Genomic DNA, 20,862 nt, shown 5'->3' with positions numbered 1-20,862 from the left:
TCAATTGCAACAAAGGCAAAAAAACAGGAAGGAGATGTGGGTCAGGGAAACAAACCCTCGGGTAAATACCAAATCCTAATGTAATCCTAAGTAATAACTAAGAGAATTTGTATTATGGAAATGTTTAGAATATGAAATTAACTTTTTTAAAAGAGGCAAACTACACCTGTGTTTCCATAGTTTATCTGAATTATGAAAATTAAGAGAAAAAAAAGACAAAAATTGAAATATACTAACATTTGAATAAGAGTAGGGAAACATAATTTGAGGGACCAGAAGGGTTATTTTACTGGTGTCAAAAAGAATCTGAAAAGAAATATCCAAGTAAACTCTCAGTAAGGAGGAAAGAAACCTCATCTTAAATAGGAAGTTTACCACGTTAGATTTGCTTAATGCTTGATCTCTCTAAATTTCGTATCTGTGGGGACGAAAGGAGAAGGTGATGTAGGACCCTAAGGAGACTTCTAAAGCTGTCCTTGGAGAGGAAAGTGGGCTTCAAGGACTGAAGGGAATTGTAGCGTTCATCTGGTCTATCTCACCCCTGGCTACTCCGTCACTGAGCGCCAAATGAATTCAAACACCACTTACATTGACAAATACCAACCCCCCTCCCGTTCCCAATTACTGAGCCCTACTAACAAAGTGAACTGCAAAGACCCCCAAACTCTGACCTCAGGTCTCTGAGTCTTTGATTTCGATGGACCTTTAATGCACGACCACGAGAGCTCCCCCATGCCCGACAGCAAAGGCATCCCAACTTCAGACCCAGGGTGCCAGACCACCAGCTCTCCCCGCGGACTCTGCGGCTCCTACCTACACGGACGCCCACAGATCCTCTCTCACCCCTTAACCTATCCCACGGAGAGAGACACACTGACCTGATTTCCTCTTGATCCCACTCCGATCTCCTAGCGGCTACACTTGTGAATCCTTTCATTTCAAGTTCTCTAAAGCCAGCTTCGGCAACAGACTACGGCGGCCGATGAGGGACTGAAACTTTTCTACGCAGCACGGACAATTAGACTTCCAGCTTCTCCTTAGAGGGTAATGTGTCCGCGCCGTCTGCGCCTCGCCTCCCTGGGGGCAGCCATCTTTGAGTATTTATCATGCAGAACAGAGATGGCTGTTTCTGCGCCACGAACGCGGAAGGCTCGAGACCAGTAAAAGGCCCCTGAACTGTTCCCTCACCGGATACTTCATCCCCTGTGCGGCGAGGCTGGAAGAGTTGCGAACAACACTGCACAAGCTGCATAGAGTTTCAGAGGCTCAAGCTCATACAAGGCAAACATGGCGCGGGCGCCGTCCACTTCAGCGGTCAAGAAAGAAACGGCCCAATGAGCGCGGCCATGTCAGAGGAATTTCAGGTGTCCGTACAGCGGAGAACACGACCCCTCTCCCCTCAAAGTGAACAGGGGGATGGCCCGCCAAGCTTGGGTAATAGAAGGGCCCATGACCAGTCCCTGCATCTCAGCTTGTGAGGTTAAATTTAGCAGGTGAGTGCGGGTCGAAGTGTGAATTCATTGTCGAGGTTGTCTTTTGTTTCAGGCCAGTTCGGAAAACACCAAGCGTTGAAATTTGAAATTGTGGTCTATGAAATAAGTGGATACAAAAGCTACTGTGATGCTGTCAGAGCATCAGCAATGCAGTGCCAATATTTTTTGAAGAAATTGTTGTTGAACACAAATTCGTGTGCTAAGCAAACCAAAATGTTGGACTTTGGAGCAGAGAGAGGTTTATTGCAGGGCCAAGGACGGAGAATGCGTGGCTCGTGCTCAAAAAACCCGAGCTCCCTGATGGTTTTGGGGGAAGGGTTTTTAAAGGCAAAATTTGGGGTGAGGGCTGCAGGATGTGTGACTTTCTCCTGATTGGTGGTGAGATAACAGGGCGGTGTCCAGGAATCTTTTGCTCTTCTTGGTCAGGCTTGGAACTGTCATGGCACTGGTGGGTGTGTCATTTAGCATGTTAATGTATTACAGTGAGTGTATAATGAGGCTCAAGGTCTATGGGAAGTCAAATCTTGGGCCTAGCAAGTTCTAACCAGTTTATATCGTATCCTCAATGGCGGTGTCATTCTTTCAATGGCTGTGCCCTACCCGCTTCCCTCCTGTTTCACTAAGGCAGAGACAAATCAACTATTCCTTACAAACTTTTAAGACATATAAGTCGGTCAACGGTAACTTTACAGCTATGTCCCCAAAAGCTATTAAAACTATCCTATCAGGAAAGAATTGCTATAATTTTTTTCTAAGTTGAAAGAAATAAAATCTGAGAACCAGCCCTTCACAAATTGGCCTGCTTCCAATTAAAAGTGAAGTTTAGTGTCTTTTCATGTTAATTGGCTATCAGAATCACCTCTTCTATGGATATTTGCCTATTGATTTTTACTCTGTTGTCATTTTCTTATTGATTTGTTGACTTAAAGAAAGACACACAACATAAGAGTTGTGAGTTCTAAGGTTCTTGCTGAGGATCATAGCCCGGGAGGCAGCCACTCAGTTAGTATAAGCATATAGGTTAGGGGGTCCTTGGAGACAGAGAACCAGGAATGGCTTTCTTGACATGAGAGGACCCGTTTTGGCCTAAGCCATTTTGTCATCTAAGCCTAGCCATAATTCTTGCTCTTGAACAGGTCTCAGTAATCAGTGACCTTAAGGGAACAGAGGAATGCAGGAACAGAGAAAAGGCAGTCAAACAATAGTGCAGGGATAAAGCAGAGTCTTAGTTCCTCCTCAAGGGATATACATAATAATGTATCTTTGAGTTGCACAGGAACTAAGGCCCTCACTTAGGTAGAGGAGAAAATGATGATCTTGACTCTCCTGACTTCAGTCAACTAAAGTTTGGACACTGCCAACTTTTGCCCCAGTTTTATGCTGAATTCTCCTCTGCTCAAGCCCCTTCTTGAATATGCATGTACCCTTAGCTTAAAACTTCCCCAGTTTTGCTGTTCCTGGGAGACACTGCTTTGGAAAAGATCCCTGGTGTTCTTCTTACTTACTGCAAGTAATATATCCTTCCTTCTCCCCATCTTTGGCTTGGTTGTGCCTGTTGGCTCGACAGTCACCAAGAGGTGAACCCAGTTTTGTGGTGACATTAGCTTTGAGGAAATCGCTCTGAAGAGGTAGGGGAGAAGCCCTTTTATATATGATTTTTGGCTAGGAACTACATGCAGTCAGGCATACATCTTGGTAAAAGATTTACTGCTAATCATAAAGAAAAAAATGTCTCACGTTAATCTTTTTAGGGCTTATCTCTGTATGGGAAGATGTGAGAATCCAGTGTCATTAAAATTCTTCCTGAGATATTCATCTAACTACCTATGGGGCTTGCCTATTCATGTACATTCTAAGCTCAGAGTGCCTCATTCTGTTTTCTATTTAAATTCCTCTCAGAGTGCACTATTGATAAGCAACTGCAGTGGATTACAACTTAACCCTTGTCAAACTGGATGTTGAGACTCTCTGTCTTAGTGATCCTAATTTTTCTGCATCCCCAGATTCATAAGAGCTCTTTTTACAGTCTAAGTTTTCGTCTTTTTCAGTTAAGTGTTGCGATATATGCTTCCAGTCTGCAGCTTGTTCTTACTGTTGTTGATGTCTGTGTTTTATTTTAATGTAAAATGTTATGCTTAAAAGGAAACCAAATCTTGTAAAGTTAAAATCAAGCTCGTTGTAACTTGAGTTTAATCCCCATTTCAGAAAATAATTTGAGACTTTGCAGTTACATTCTAGAAAGGGATTAATAAAAACATATCTAAAGTTTGGCTTATGCTCTTTCAAAAGGAAGTACACTTGTGCAGTATGGGGGAAGTAGGAGACCATTTTATTTGACCATAGGAACAAAACACGTTATCCAATCAAGCAATACCAGGACTCAAGCTAATATTTAATTTTATCTTCTGATACCGGGGACTTTCTCTCAAACTGTTTAGAACTCAAAGGGGGTATAAAACCTGTGAACAGTCATCATCTTCAAACCCTAAATATGTGGCTGTTTTAGAAGAAAGAAAATTATAAAGATGATGACTTCTACTGTATTTCATCCAATCTAAGATAACTTCGGTTGTATGATACACTACTATTTTATGTACCAAGTTCTCCATTTAAATATGTCAAGCCCATGTATACACTAATGTGTATAAAATTGATGACTGGGCTTCCCTGGTGGCGCAGTGGTTGAGAGTCCGCCTGCCGATTCAGGGGACACGGGTTCGTGCCCCGGTCCGGGAAGATCCCACATGCCGCAGAGCGGCTGGGCCCGTGAGCCATGGCCGCTGAGCCTGCGCGTCTGGAGCCTGTGCTCCGCAACCGGAGAGGCCACAACAGTGAGAGGCCCGTGTACCGCAAAAAAAAAAAAAAAAAAAAAAAAAAAAAAAAAAGTTGACTAATAAGAACCTGCAGTATAGGGCCTCCCTGGTGGCGCAGTGGTTGAGAGTCCGCCTGCCGATGCAGGGGACACGGGTTCGTGCCCCGATCCCGGAGGATCCCACATGCCGCGGAGCGGCTGGGCCCGCGAGCCATGGCTGCGGGGCCTGTGTGTCCGGAGCCTGTGCTCCGCAACGGGAGAGGCCACAGCAGTGAGAGGCCCGCGTACAGCAAAAAAAAAAAAAAAAAAGAACCTGCAGTATAAAAAAACAAACAACAAAAAAGAAAAACAACTAATACTAAGCTTTCTTTGGGTTATTTGTATGGAAATATGTTAATATAAATGTTTCAGACATTACATGAAATTTCTAAAAATCTTAAATGTTCTGGTATAATGTTATAAGTCATAATTCTAGTTATTACTTTAAAATGTATATCTCAGAAATAACTAAATTTCCTTGTCAATTGCATTATTATGAACTTTCATCAAATCTTTAACCATGGTCATTTTTAAGTCTTTTGTCATTTACAGACAGTTCTGGGTGTACTCTGATGCTTTTGCAAAAATGTTCCTATAAAGGGGTTTCATCTTCAAGGAATTCATGGAAAAGACTCTGACAAGTACAGGTTTCTGGTAACTGACTATACTGCTGAACTGAATGAATAAGCATTTTCAGAACTCTAATGGAAAACTGATGAATTCATAAAAGTGCTAACAAAAGATCAAGATGAAAAAAAAATTAATTACATGGGACTGAGTGAACTGATGAGGATGATTATAATTTTTGTGACTTTCTGTTTGAATAAAAATTTTTTAAAAATCCCACAAGGACTCAGAGGCAAAAAATACACAAATCAATTTTCACTGCAAAGTAAAGGAGCTGTTACAGTGGAGGATTCCTGGACTGAATGTCAATATTATGACATAGTATGATTGTGTTTCGTGTTGGTAATTGCAATCATTGTTGCTTTTGTTGTGGTCATCCATTTGCAATGCTTGGTGTCAGTTTATTTATCTCTTGTAAAAATAAAATACAGTGTGTGTGTGAGTTGTGGAGAAAAAAAAAGATTCAGTTTGGGTTTTTAAAAATATCTTCTATGTTTCTACTTAACTTTTTAAATTTATGGATTACAGTTGTAACTCTTTTAATGTCCTTGTCTATTAATGCTAACATTTGTGTCAACTCTGATAGATTTTTCTCCTCAGTTTAGATCATAGTTTCCTGTTTTTTGTAGGCTTGGTAATCTTTGATTGGATTCTAGAAATTTTGAATTTTATTTTGTGGGTTCTGGGTATGCAGTATGTAATTTGTGGAGGTATACTGGCAAAAGAATCAGTGAAACCATCAAAACTTAAATATCCTTTACATGCAGAATTTAGTAACATTTGCGTTCATCAAGAATATGTGTAATTTGCACATGATGGTGATAAGCAGGAAAAATTAGCATATTTTTTCAGCTTAGTTGCCATCAAACATAGTGAACTCTAAAATGTACAAAACTGTGGATCATTACACTGTCAAAAATATGGTTTGGAGTTAAAGTTTTTCATAGGAGTATCTTCTGATGGTTCAACTGCAATGACAAAAATACTCTGCAGTAGTTACTCAGATTGTATGAATTTATATATTATATGTATATTTATTTTTCAGATAAACATGTTGACATCACACTGTAAAAAAAAAAAATAGCCAGTGGCCAATGATTTAATCAGTCATGCCTATGTAACAAAGCCTCCAAATGAATGGGATTTGGAGAGCTTCTGGGTTGGTGATCATGTGGAGGTTCAGGAAGCGTCACATTTTAGGCAGAGCATGGAAGCTCTGCACCCTTTCCCCATACTTTGTCCTATGCCTCTCTTGTATCTAGCTGTTCCTGAGTTATACCCTTTTATAATAGACCAATAATCCAGTAAGTGAAATGTTTCTGTGGGTTCTGTGAGCCTCTCTAGCAAATTATTGAATCTGTGGAGGGAGTCATCGAAACCTCCAATTTGTAACCTGTTGGTGAGGAGCACAGGACTTGCTATCCTCTGAAGTGGAGAGGAGGACAGCCATATAAGACTGAGCCCTTAACCTATGGAATCTGATGCTATCTCTGGGTAGAGAGGTCAGAATTGATTTGAATTGTAGGACAGCTGGGGTCTAAGAATTTCTTAGTGGCATAGGGAAACCCCCTCCCGCTCTGCAACACATCAGAATTGGTAACCAGAAAAATAGCAGGTGAGACTGTTGTCCACAAATGGCCTTGTATCATTTAGGATCTGGTGTTTCAGAATTGTCCCTCCAGGTTACATATTTTCTATTTCTATATATTTCTATAAATATGTTCCTATATATATACTATAAAATTTAAGATGTGTAAAATATTAATACAAAAATTCCTTAAAGAAACCTAAATAAAATAATGGAATTGTAAAAAAAAAATCAATGTTGTGGCCTCAGCCCCATTCACACTTTGATGTAGTTTATAATGGAAAAAGCAGCAGTAAAACTAAAAATGTTAACTTCCCAAATAAATAAATAAATAAATATGTCAAGCCTTCAACTGTATGCTGTATTTTAACTTCAGAGTTATTAATACGTGGGAAAAATTTTCCATCTTAGAATTGATGAAAAAAAGTTTCACTCAAGAGAGACTCAAAAATTTCCAGGCCCACTTATTAATACCAGCATACAGTGGGGCGTGGTAGAGGTGGTGAGATATTCAGGTTTAAGATTTTTTTATTTTTTATTTTTGGCTGAGTTGGGTCTTTGTTGCTGCGTGCAGGCTTTCTCTAGTTGGGGTGAGCGGGGGCTACTCTTCGTTGAGGTGCGCAGGCTTCTCATTACAGTGGCTTCTCTTGTTGTGGAGTATGGGCTCTAGGTGCGCAGGCTTCAGTAGTTGTGGCACATGGGCTCAGTAGTTGTGGCTTGTGGGCTCTAGAGCGCAGGCTCAGTAGTTGTGGCGCACGGGCTTAGTTGCTCCGCGGCATGTGGGATCTTCCCGGGCCAGAGCTCGAACCCATGTCCCTTGCATTGGCAGGCGGATTCTTAACCACTGTGCCACCAGGGAAGCCCTTAAGATTTTTTACTAAAATAATGAACCATGTAGTTCAGTTACAATTTATGTAGAATTGTAATGATACAAAGACTCAGTGCAGATATTCTATGGTAAAGTTTTATGACATTTAAGCGCGTGGACTAGGGAGTCACAACTGTTAGGCTAACACACGCAATTCCCAAATACAAACAATCATTTTATAATAAAAATAGGTACAAAACACTTACATATTCTCACATGGTTCTGATACAACTTTTGCTTTGTTTTCTGACTACTGTATTTATTTACATATTTAATACTTTCTATAGTGCTGTTTATTATGTCACAGTTACAGAAAATTAATTCCCTCATAAAATGATACCCATGAAAGCATGATTCCAAGATTCTTTAAAGTATAGACTTTTCCCCTGAATGTCAATTCTCTGATACCAATGTAGCTGAATTTCATACCAACAACATCCCCACGATTGAAACATACGCAGAAGTTCCTATTTATTCTCTCTGGGCTACATTCAATTGACATTCATCGGGAAAGGTATTTCCTCCTGTCTGGCATTCTATGCAGTACCGCTCTCTGATAAGTAATAAGTTGTGATTCTGAAAAGAAAACAGGTCCACACCTGCTGCAGTCTTAAGGTTTCACTCCTATGTAAACTCTGGAGTGTAAGGAGCTATTTCCTTTCAGTGACAACTTTTGGATATCTACTTTCTTCACAATTGCTCTCTATGAGTTTTCTGATGTAAAATGAGGCTGAACTTGTGGGAGAAAGTTTTCCAACACTCACTGCATCCATAAGGTTTCTCACCTGTGTGAGTTCTTTGATGTATAATAAGATGTGACCTCTGGGCAAAAGATTTCTGACATTCACTGCATTCATGGGGTTTTTCTCCTGTATGTGTTTTCTGATGTAAAACAAGGCTAAACTTTATAGGGAAAGTTTTCCCACATTCACTGCATCCATAGGGTTTCTCTCCTGTATGGATTCTCTTATGAATGATGAGGCTAAACTTGTGACAGAAAGCTTTCCCACATTCATGGCATTCATAAGGTTTCTCTCCCGAGTGAATTCTCTGATGAATAAGGAGATATGACTTCCGGCTGAAAGCTTTGTGGCATTCACTGCACTCATAAGGTTTCTCTCCAGTGTGAGACCTCTGATGAATAGTGAGATGTGACTTTTGGGTGAAAGCTTTCTGACACTGACTGCATTCATAGGGTTTCTCACCTGTATGAGTTCTTTGGTGTAGGATGAGACTAAATTTGATGGAGAATGTTTTTCCACATTCACTGCATCCGTAGGGCTTCTCTCCTGTGTGAGTTCTCAAGTGAGTATTGAGGAGTGACTTTACACTAAAGCCTTTTCCACAGTCACTGCAATTATATGGTTTCTCTCCTGTGTGAGTTCTCTGATGTCTAATGAGCTCAGATCTCTGGATGAAGGCTTTCCCACATTCACTGCATCCATAAGGTTTTTCCCCTGTATGTGTTTTTTGATGTAAAATGAGGCTAAACTTAAGGGGAAATGTTTTCCCACACTCACTGCAACCATAGGGTTTCTCTCCTGTGTGAGATCTCTGATGAATAATGAGCTGTGACTTATTGCTGAAGCTTTTCTGACATTCTTCACATCTGTAGGGTTTCTCTTCTGTGTGAGTTCTTTGATGTAAAGTGAGTTGTGACTTATCGCTGAAGCCTTTCAGACATACGTGACACTCAAACCGTTTCCCTCTTGTGTGAGTTCTCTGATGTTTATTAAGGCATGACTTATCAGTAAAGGCTTTCCCGCATTTGTTGCACTCATAGTGTTTCTCTCCTGTATGGGTTCTCTGGTGTAAAATGAGATGGGACTTCCGCCTGAAGGCTTTCTGACATCTACTGCATCCAAAGGATTTCTCTCCTGTGTGTGTTCTCTGATGCTTAATGAGGTCCGACTTCTGAGAAAAGGCTTTCCCACAGTCACTGCAGTTACAGTGTTTCTCTGCTGTTTGAGTTTTCCAATATTTAATAAGCTGTGACTTATGGCTGAAAACTTTCATATGTTCATTATATTCATTGTATTTTTGTCCAGTATGAATTTTCTCATGCTTAGTGTAAAGAAATAATTTGTCATATTGATTAAATCCAACTTCATTTCTTGCATAGCTCTTATTCTGAGTAATACACTCTAGATTAGGTTTCAAATGTTTCCCAAGTATGTCAAGTGTATGAGATCTTTGTGCTAAGGAGATATCAAGGTTTAAGCTCAGAGAAGATATTTTTCCAAATGCATCATCTTTGTGGTAACTCTCCATAGTTTCTAGGTTGCCATGGTTTCCTTTGTGCCAGTCTCTATGATTATCAACTTGCCAGGTGTCTTCTAGAAACAGAGCAATGAATCCATAATGACCATGTAATAGAAGGAGTAGAATCTCAGCAAAGGCCAAAGAGAGAAGAGGAAAGGAGACTGTGGGTATATACCCAAAGTCTGTGACATTTATAAGCAAAAGGTGATAAAGAAAATGAAAAAGAAAAAAGAAAAGAAGGAATAAACTACAAGAGGCATGAGAGATACACAGAATGGGAAGAAGGGAGAATTTATGAATGCTTGAGTATATAAGAAGAGAGCTATAACCATGGATTAGGGAGGTAGAGACAGGAGAAGGCAGGTAAACTGAGGATAACAGTGAGAAAGATTATTTAGGAGAGCAAGTTCCAAGATGGACTAGAGAGGGATCTGATCAGAATATCTAAAACAAGGAAATGTGCTTTTTAAAACCAGGCAAAAGAAAACTAATATGGAGAGATTAGAAAGTGGAGTCATGGCGCTTTCACTGCCGAGGGCCCGGGTTCGATCCCTGGTCAGGGAACTAAGATCCCATAAGCTGCGCAGTGCAGCCGAAAAAAAAAACGTGGAGTCAATGTTTATGTATATGGGAGCTCACGTCAGCTGTTCTGAGTCACATTCAGAGCTTAAAATTTTCAGGATTTCTCCAGACATTTCAGAGGTACCTCCCTCTTTCTGGCCAACTAGGATTTTAACTTCCTTTTATCCCACAGGGCTGTTTTTTCACTCACCTGGATGAATCTGACTCTGGCTTTCTTCCTCTATTATCCATGGTGTTTCTTGTTCCAACCGGTAGAATGCATCTGCTTTGGTAACTTGATACCCTACTCAAGGGGAATTACAGAGGACCCATGGACCCAAATACAAGCCCTCTATAAACTGGGAAAGGTTACATTTAAGGGGCTTAACAAATTGCATCTTTGCCAAGTAAAGGACTTTTGCTTTGGAAGTGAAAAATACTGTTAGAGGCCACAAGGTACTGAAATCTATGATGTATGAAACTCAAGTCTAAAAAAGTAAGGCAGTTGTAAGCCTCCACCCCTTTCATCCCTGAGAAAGAAAAGGCAATCCGTTGCCTACATTACCCAGGGAACTCTCTCCTTACCCACTGATACTAAGTTGATATAATTTTCCAACATCACATCTTGATACAGGTTCTTCTGAACATGGTCCAGTAGCTGCCATTCCTCCCAGGTGAAAACCACAGCCACATCCTTGAATGACAGTGAGCCCTGTAATAGAACATTCCTATTCATCCTAAAGGGGTCATCACTGGTTCACACTAGGAAGATAAATAGGAATTTCTTATTAAGCTATTTGACCGCTTTCTATGTAACTAGTTTTTCATTATACTTTGTAGGAAAACCAATTTTTTACTTAAAATATCCTATCTTTGTGCTTCCATCTAATCATTCACTGACTCACATGTTCATCCATTCACCAAAAAGGAGTAGAATAGAGAACATGCTTAAGTCCTTTAATCTAGAAAACACAAAACCTGCGTGTATACACCTATATGTCAGACAGTATATCAGGCATTCCTTTGTAAATAAGACTCACTTCTACCCTGAAGGAACACACTAGCTTGCAAAGAGAGAGATGTAAGTGCACAAAAGAACAATAGATTTATACATGTCAAATAAGTATATGTAAATATATACCATGTGGGCATCAATGGGGAGGAGAAAAATTATAAAGGGTAAACTTCACAGAGGTGAATCTGGAACTAATTCTTATGAGATCAAGTCTATGTTTTATGGCAAATTGCAGAGGGAAGAGGTGGCATGGCATTCCAGAAAGAAGTAACACGAATGATAGCACAATGAAACCATGAGCATTCAAAACACTGAAAATACATTTCCTCCTAAGTTGTGAAATTCAATGACTGAATTTAGAGCAGGTGGTGCACTCAAAACATTTTTCACTTATTATTATTTGTTAGTTATATGCTGATAATGGAGAGACTTCCAGGTGGTGCACTCAAAACATTTTACACTTATTATTATTTGTTAGTTATATGCTGATAATGGAGAGACTTCCAAATAAGTGGTTAAGTGTATATATGTTAAAAGAAAGTATATAAACTGTAACCTTAATTATCACAATATGTATATTTAGGTACTGTGTAGTAAAGCAGACCTGGGTTGCCCAAGCCCTGTACATTCCAAAGAAAGGCCTGTCCTTGATTTGCTCCTGGGAGATAACTTTGAACCCCTGAAATATCCAGCCTGATGAATGTTTTTATATTCCTGAGGTCTTGGGCTACACTATATCAGTGCTCTTTGTTTTTTTTGTTTTGATATATAGTTGATTTACAGTGCTGTGTCAGTTTCAGGTGTACAGCAAAGTAATTCAGTTAAAAATATATATGTATGTGTGTACATATATACATATATATATTCTTTTTTAGATTCTTTTCCATTATAGGTTATTACAAGTTATTGAATATAGTTCTCTGTAGTATACAGTAGGTCCTTGTTGGTTATCTATTTTCTATATAGTAGTGTGTATATTTTAACCCTAAACTCCTAATTTATCCCTGCCCCCCCTTTTTCCCCTTTGGTAACCCTAACTTTCTTTTCTATGTCTGTGAGTCTTTCTGTTTTGTAAGTAAGTTCACTTGTATTGTATTTTAAAAATTCCAAACCTGGAAGCTCCTGCCTCTGTGTATCTTTTGCCTTTGCTGATTTTAATCTGCATCTTTTCACTTTAATAATCCATAACTGTGAGTATAACTGCTTTCTTGAGTCCAGTGAGTTCTTCTAGAGAATCATTGAGCTTGAGGGTGAGCCAGGGACCTCAACTCAAACTCATATGAATTCACATTTACATATGTAACTAGTGACATGGGAAGTCAGAATAATACACATAAACGTTTTTGGATTATTTATCTTGGTGGTAGAGAAAAAGGACTGATGGAGGACATAAGGGTTTAGCTCTATAAACTTCTAGACTATTTGAAACTTTGACACTGAGAATATTTTAAGCTTCACTAATATTGGATATTTTTAAAAGAAAGAGGTTAAGTATTAACTATGAACTGAGAGTTACACTACATTTTTGGGTGTGAAGAGATCATGATGGGAATATTCTAAGACTTTGCTAGTAAAGGTAACTTGGAACTGTTTGTTAATTAATATAGACAGGGATTTCTTGTTTGTTTGTTTGTTTGTTTGTTTTTGCGGTACGCGGGCCTCTCACTGTTGTGGCCTCTCCCATTGCGGAGCACAGGCTCCGGACACGCGGGCCCAGCGGCCATGGCTCACGGGCCTAGCCGCTCTGTGGCATGTGGGATCTTCCCGGACAGGGGCACGAACCTGCGTCCCCTGCATCGGCAGGTGGACTCTCAACCACTGTGCCACCAGGGAAGCCCTAGACTGGGATTTCTTAACCTTGGCACTATTGACATTAGGGGTTGGATAACCCTCTGCTATAGAGACTTTTTTTTTTTTTTTTTTTTTTTGTGGAGGCTTTGTGCATTGTAGGATGTTTAGCAGTGTCCCTGGCCTCTATCTAATAGATCCCATTAATATCCCTCCCCAGTCATGACAATCAAAAATGTCTCCAGACATTCTCAAATGTGCCCTGGGGGGACAAAATCATCCCCAGATGGGAACCACTGATTTAAATTAAAAAACTGAATTTTGAGGACTGTTAGTGGAAGACCATTTGATAGTCACAGAATCCATCCATTCTTCTTGATAATCTAGGTTTCACCCTGGGCCACCAGGAGGCCATGGATTTGGGCTACACTGTTTTGAAACCCTGAAGCACCCTGATCACTCTGATTTGGGCTTTGGCAGGACACCACTGGCTTATCTGAGGACTGCTGAGAATTAACCAAATGAAACTTACCACTTTATCAGTGGCTTGCACTGAAGACACTGAGCACTATATGATCAAAATAATGACCCATCAAAGAAATTTCTTCCTACTTAAGGGACATGAACTATTTCACTTTCCTAGAAGAGATTTCTCCTTAAGGCAAAACAAATCACCAACAATTTTTTCATTATGGCCATGTAGTAAATTATATTTCCCAAAGAAGGCCACAATAGTTTATCTCCCATCCCAAAAAACCTTCTGCCACTCCCATCAAGAGGGGGAGCCGGGCTTCCCTGGTGGCGCAGTGGTTGAGAGTCTGCCTGCAAATGCAGGGGACGCGGGTTCATGCCCCAGTCTGGGAGGATCCCACATGCCGCGGAGCAGCTGGGCCCATGAGCCATGGCTGTTGAGCCTGCGCGTCCAGAGCCTGTGCTCCGCAACAAGAGAGGCCACAGCCGTGAGAAGCCCGCATCACGCAAAAAAAAAAAAAAAAAAAAAAGAGGGGGAGCCTATTCCCTTCCCCTTGAATCTAGCTGGTCTTAGTGACTTGCTCTTAACCAATAGACTGTAACAGAATGACAATGCTAACTTCCAAGGGTAAGGCAGAAGAGGCAGTGTAGCTTCAGTCTGTTTCTCGCAGGATACAGCATCATACTGTGAGAAGTCCAAGCCACATGGAGAGACCATGCATAAGTGCTCTGGTCAAAAGCCTCAGCTAAGCCTAGCTTTTGAGTCATGTGATCCTGGAAAACAGACATGGCAATGAAGAAGCCTCCAGATGATTCCAGTCTCCAACTTTTTGAGTCTTCCCAGCTAAAGTTCCAGACATCATGGTGTGTAAGACAAGCTGTACAGTAAAGGATTAGCACAGAAAGTCTGGATTGTCCATATCCTGCACATGCCAAAGAAAGGTCTGGCTCTTGCCAGTTTATGGGAAGTAACCTCTGAGCCCTTGAAATATCTTTGTTTACACGGGAGCATTGGGCCACACCAAATAGTCTATTGCTATCAATGTGATTTATGGTGGAGGCCTTGGGCCACACTGTAGCAACTTGACTTCTGAAAGGGCTGGACACTAAGGTCAGACATTCATGTGGTCAGCCTTGTCTATGTAACCAACCTCATATAAAGAACCTAGACACTAATTAGCAATACCCAATATGTGTTGTTACAAATCATAGCTGGGAAAATAAAACATTGTCCAAATGACTCCATCTGAGAGGGAACAACTGGAAGCTTCTGCCTGGTGTCTCCTGGACCTGGTCTTGTGCACCTTCCTCTGTTGGTGATTTTAATCTGTATCCTTTTGTTGTAATAATCCATAACTGTGAGTATAACTGCATTGCTGAGTACTGTTGAGTTCTTCTAGTAAATCACTGAACCTGAGGATGGTCTTTGTAGCCCAGAAACATAAAGCCATCACCATAGGGTCCTGTCTCACTTTTTGACCCACTGAATCCATGAGGATGATCAAAATAAACGTTTACCACTAGCCTTTGGGGTGGCTTGTTAGGCAGCAATAGATAACTGGAACAGAGGATATTAGAGACAAGTTTGTGCTCAATTTTATTAAATATTTAGAGCCTCACAGGCTATAATCTATGTTCTAACTTTAAACACTTTGTATAAACATATGACTTACATATTCTCATTGCGTCCTTACTGTGAAGTTGATCTTTTGTCTCAGTACTTTTTCCTGAATTCTGACATTTATCTTTTCATGCTGATCTGGTATAGTGTAGTCTTCGTAAATATTGAATAAACATATATTTTAAATATATGTATTTAACCTCCTAAAATCCACTGGAAAGCCAAATGGAAAATAAATATACAAAAAAAAAAAAAAAACTCACCTGGGACTTGGACATTTTCTGGAGCCCTTAGGAACAGCCAGCAACTCTAATATCTGCTCTATTGTTGATTCTGGCCTCTTCCCTGAAGCTCCAGTACAGAGTCTCTGGTGAAGGATGTAATGTTGATCTTGGTACCTTCAGTTCCTTCCTTCATTGGAACTACTTCATCCCAGGAAGCCAAGACCTGGGGGATTACAGAAATTCACTGCTGTAATAAACTATAACTGGGAGCATAATATTTTTCTGAGTTTGTGAGTCCTTATTTGTATGTGTGTGTGTATTTTAGATATACACACACATATAAAAATCTAAAATTTAATTATGTTTTCTTCAGGTGGTAGGTTAACGTGATAAAGAAAAAAGTAACATATTATTTGATGGTTTATTTTACAACAAACATTAACTATTTTATAATAAAGAAACACCACCAACAAAGCTATCTTCATTAAATTATGTAATTGTGCTAAAACTATTCAAAACTAGATCTACATTTAGAGAAGGACCATTATATAAAGAAATTTTTTTAAAAAAAAATTTTAAAGCCTAAAATCCAGAGAAATGGTATATATATACTGGAATACTGCTTGCTAAAACGTGTCTTGGGTACTTACTGTGTGCTAGGTACTCTAAGTATATGAATAGTTAGTACTGATTTTTTTCTTTAAACAAATGGGAAAAGAATAACAGGTTGAGAAATGCCCAAGTTCACATAGTAAGTGGCAGAATATGGAGAAAAACCTAGGTCTGCCGAAATCCAAAGTCCCTATTCTTTTCTCTGAGTTAAACTTAACTGTAGCTGACTGCTTACCTGGAAAACCTATAAGAATCAATTTAAACACATTAGTAATAATAAGAGTTCAGTAAGGAAATGAAAAAGAACAATTTTTTAATCATTTACTTTTATACCTATAAAATAAAAACAATTAAAAGTTCAAGGAAGCGACTTGCCTGGTGGTCCAGCGGTTGACTCCACGCTCCCAATGCAGGGGGACCGGGTTCAATCCCTGGTCAGGGAACTAGATCCTGCATGCTGCAACTAAGAGCTTGCATGCCGCAACTTAAAAAGATCCCGCACGCCGCAGCTAAGACCTGGCATAGCCAAATAAATAAATAAATATTAAAAAAAAAAAAAGTTAAAGGGAAAGAGAAGCTATTTGCAACGGCAGCAAACATAGATAAGATCTAGGAATAAACTTAACGAGCAATGTCCAGACCTATATGAATATCTTAAAGTCACGTCTATCCAAATTATTGCAAAGATTTAATATAACTTCAGTCAACATTGCAACGAGATCCACATTATAGACTACTGTGCAGCTATCAATAAGACTTTGTACCAAAAGTCAGTAATCTGGAACAATGTTATCGTATAAGGCTAACTTTCGTTTTTGAAGGTTAAGTTTCTTTAAAAAGGCAAGTTACAAGCCATTTATGCAGTGTTATCACATCTTTGTAATAAAATGAGTCACAGAAAAGTTTGGAAAAGGAAACATATCAAAATGTTAACAACGTGTATTTCTGGCTATCAAGATTTTGGATGTGGGAATGTCCTCTCATGCATCAGAAGGTCCAAAAAGGGAGGATCCCAGAGAAATATGCGGTAAATTTGAAAACTAGAGGGCCAGATACCACATGTTTCATAAAAGCATTTTACCTTAGATTTTATTTAGATCTTGGCCATTACAAAGCATCGTGGAGACAGTGAGAGGATGAGGTGATTTAGAGCAGCGGTCCCCAACCTTTTTGGCACGAGGGACCGGTTTCCTGGAAGACAGTTTTTCCACGGAAGGGGTGTGTGGTTCAGGCGGTAATGCGAGCGATGGGGAGCAGCCGATGAAGCTTCGCTCGCTTGCCCGCCTCTCATCTCCTGCTGTGAGGCCCCGGGGGTTGGAGACCCCTGATTTAGAGGACAGAGGATGTTGGAAAGCAGGTTTTGAAGAAGGCACTAATGTAGTCTATGAGAAGTCAATGGGCTTTAAAACCCCCAAAGCCCTGTAAAATGCAGAGACTGCTCAAGCTTCAACTCCCATAAATCTCTCAGGTAACAATGCCTAACGACATCATACCCAAAATATGGGCCACATGGCTACTTCATAGTTCATGACTTCTAACAGATTATCATTAGCCTATCCAGACCCAAACACCCAGATCCCCATGACTCTCAGTGACCACTGGAGACCCTCAAAGACAAGAAACAAAGCTGCCCCAAGCACTAACCTCCCCACAAGGCCACCCCATTCACTGGCCTTGGGGTGATTTGGGGAAGGATACCCCAATCACCGACCCCCTCCCCTAAGTACATCGCAAACACTCACTAAGCCAAGGACATCAAACACGTTGAACTGCCAACCAAGTATGTCACAATCACTGACCTCCCCTCATGGACACTCCCATTAGTGAACCTTCCCAAAGACGTCCCAATCACTGACTTATGTACCAAACATTCCCCAGTCACTGACCCTCCTGGGATGCTCCAATCGCTGACATCCCTCTAAGGCTGTCCTAAGAACTGATCTTCCCCCAGAAGACCTTTTCAGGCTCTGACACACTCAAAGACACCCCAATTCCTGACTTCCTTCAAGGAATACCCGATCACTGACTTGTCATTCACCCCCAATCAACCTTCCCCCGAAAGATGCCCCAATCACAGACTTGTCCCCTAAGTGCATCCCAATCACTAGCCCACACCCTAAATCATGCCAAACACTGATTTGCCTCCAAGACCGCCCAGTCACTGACCTCTCCTATAAATGATAACCCCAAGCCATCCCAATCTTTCTGCATGCTACTCCAATACTCTGACCATCCCCAGGGCTGCCCCATTTCCGACCATCCTGCTCCCTCAGTAACGGAATGCATCCCCTGCCCTACAAGGTCTTGCTCCCCGCACAGACTCCCCGTATCCCTCCCCTACCTCCACAAAGCTCAACCTGATTCTGCTCCCAGAACGCGAAACTGAGACCCCTTAATAGATCCTTCGCGCGCCAGCTGGGTGGGTACAAATAGGCACAGTCCATTACTTTCTTCAGATTCACAAACCCGGCTGTTCCACCTCGCAGGTCAAGTTTATCCTCTGTAGCACCCGAATCTGCAGGCTGCCAACCATCACCCCGGGGCGTCCTTCCACCGACCAAGAGTCCGTTTAGCTTTCGCGTCTTTTAGACAAAGACACTATGATAGAGTATGGCGGCGCCCTGTTAGCTGATTTATGTGGGACCCGCCATCTTGGAAAACCAGCCGTACAACCACTTTTCCTGCCCCACAAAACTTGCCTGCGTTATGTCCATCGCTAGCGTCGCAAAGGGTAATACGCATGCTCTAGCCCATCTCCACCGGATTCAGGTCTCTTCCCGGGAAGGCGCCCCAAGCCCAAAGATGTCTGCCTCCGCTTTGCAACTGGTACCTTACGAAGCTACATAACATCAGAGCGGGCGCAGCCATGCTGAAAAAGGTGCTCAAATCCGTAAGGGAAAAGGAGTCTTCCTTTAGGGAGTTGGGAGCAGGTGGAGCGACTTCCAGGAATGCTTCTGAAGAAGGGTTTAGGGTCTGGAGAAGCCAAGGTGGTAGAGGAAGGTAGCATGCCTCACTGTGGGCACAGAGTAAACAAATTTAGTTGAAGGAAAAGATCTTCTTCAGCCAAAATTGGTGGTGGAAGTTTGGTGACACCTCCAGGGTGAAAGGTGAGAGGGCTGTAGAGAGGGTGGAGCTAATAGTGAGGGAGGGGTTATGTTTCTGACTGAGGTGGAAGGTGGTGAAATTTCTGGTGGAAGACCAGAAATTGTTGGTAGAAATTTCTGTGCAGGCTTTCTGTCAATTCAGATGTTTTCATATACTTTTTCTCATGAAGAAATTATTAGAATTGGAATTGTTGAGTCAAAGAGAAGGAAAATTTTTAATTGGATAGATTTTTCCAGATTGTTGTCCAAACATGTTTTGTTAGTGAATACACTTTACTGGCTGCTATCCAGCTTCTTCCAAGAACTCCAACTGAAAAGTAAAGTAATAGTTTTTATTAAGTGTATACATTTTTTTTGAATAGGGGACATGTTCACGCATAATAATGGCATTATCTTGCTTAATATTCTGAAAGCCATTGATGGGGGACATAAATATTACCCTCATTTTATATATGGGGGAAAAGGGCTAATTCTATCAGAGTGCCTATTTTCTAACCACCTCATCAACTTTTTAATTTTGCCCAACCTAAGGGCGACTAAAAATATTATTTTATTTTTACTTCTTATTTTATTAATTGTTTATTTACTGGTATTATTTTTTCTGTTTTAGGTTGGTTATCTTTTTCTTAATCATATTGTGGATATTTATAACTATCAATTCAACTTCCATTCTCCCCATGTCTAAGCAACCACTAATTTACTATCTGTCTCTATAGATTTACCTATTCTGGACATAAGTTCAGTCATATCATATGTAGTCTTTGTAACTGGCTTCTTTCACTTAGCATAATGCTTTCAAGGTTCATCCATGTTGTAGCATGTGTCAGTACTTCATTCCTTTTTATATCTGAATAGTATTCTGTTGTATGGATGTAGCACATTTTATTTTTCCCTTCATCAGTTGATGGATATTTGAGTTGTTTCCACTTTTGGCTATTATAAATAATGCTGCTGTAAACATTCGTGTACAAGTTCTTGTGTGGACATATGCTTTTATTTCTCTTGGATATAAACCTGGAGTGAAATTGCTGGATCATATGGTAAATATGTTTACTGTTTGGGGAACTGTAAGACTGTTTTCCAAAGGAGCTACACAAAAGGAATACCAACTAAAGGAAAACTGTTTCTTCTGCCCTAGGGTACTTCTCACAACAAACGTTTGGTGGAGTCCAGCCTACCAACTTCATTTTAAATGAGGTTTCTGTTTATTAATTTTCACATGATGATAATGGAGTTTTCATTTGGGGGTACTGTCTGTGGTATCCTGAAGGATGCTTCAAACACCTCTCCCTACAAACAGAAACAGCCCTCTTCACACAAGCATTTCCTTTTTCCCATTCTTCCAATAGAGTTATATCTTAATTATGGTTGGATCAGATTTAGTGTTTACATTATGATGACTATGTAAATACTACATATAGTTCAGCCACTAGTATACTATGATTACGTTCCCTTACTTGTACAACTTTTTATTCTCCCTGGAGTTGTCTCATTTACTCCTTACAGAATTTCTGGCCTTTTGGTTCTCAGAAAGCTCCGCACTTGTTATTGGCTCCACCGCTGGCAGAAGGGAAGCGGGGTGTCACGTGTGAAAAACCCCACCCCCGGATTCCCTCTTCCCATTGGCTCATGACTACTCTCCTCCCCTTTACTGGGCGGTAACCATGTTCCACCCCCAAATGTATGCTAGGTTTCTGCCAGTTGCTGGGTTTTTTTAACTTTCTTTGACGGCGTTATGCTGTCCCCATTACCGCGAGTGCTTCTCCAGACTCTTTTC

At 40.6% G+C, this 20,862-nt stretch overlaps 1 protein-coding gene across 1 annotated transcript; it reads right to left on the bottom strand.

Annotated features, from left to right (window-relative positions):
- Positions 1-933: 933 nt before the first annotated feature.
- Positions 934-18,695, bottom strand: LOC132480707 (zinc finger protein 883-like). Its single transcript, XM_060085091.1, has 9 exons — positions 18,681-18,695; positions 18,323-18,563; positions 16,217-16,225; positions 10,462-10,554; positions 9,172-9,763; positions 8,416-9,093; positions 8,122-8,247; positions 1,189-1,246; positions 934-1,077 (listed from the first exon to the last, which is right to left on the bottom strand). The coding sequence occupies exons 1-9, from the start codon at positions 18,693-18,695 to the stop codon at positions 934-936; spliced, it is 1,956 nt and encodes a 651-aa protein (XP_059941074.1).
- Positions 18,696-20,862: the final 2,167 nt, after the last annotated feature.

The sequence above is a fragment of the Mesoplodon densirostris genome, chromosome 19, assembly GCF_025265405.1.
Source record: "Mesoplodon densirostris isolate mMesDen1 chromosome 19, mMesDen1 primary haplotype, whole genome shotgun sequence".
Classification (NCBI taxonomy): Eukaryota; Metazoa; Chordata; class Mammalia; order Artiodactyla; family Ziphiidae; genus Mesoplodon; species Mesoplodon densirostris.
This window is presented reverse-complemented; position numbering and strand designations above follow the sequence as displayed.

What these genes read in the sequence shown, in the direction of transcription:
- LOC132480707 (XM_060085091.1), bottom strand. An exon ending in GGGAAAGCCTTTACTGATAA is followed by an intron (nt 9,094 to 9,171) that starts GTCATGCCTTAA and finishes GAAAGGCTTCAG; the next exon opens with CGATAAGTCACAACTCACTT. An exon ending in GGGAAAGCTTTCTGTCACAA is followed by an intron (nt 8,248 to 8,415) that starts GTTTAGCCTCAT and finishes TTTTGCCCAGAG; the next exon opens with GTCACATCTTATTATACATC.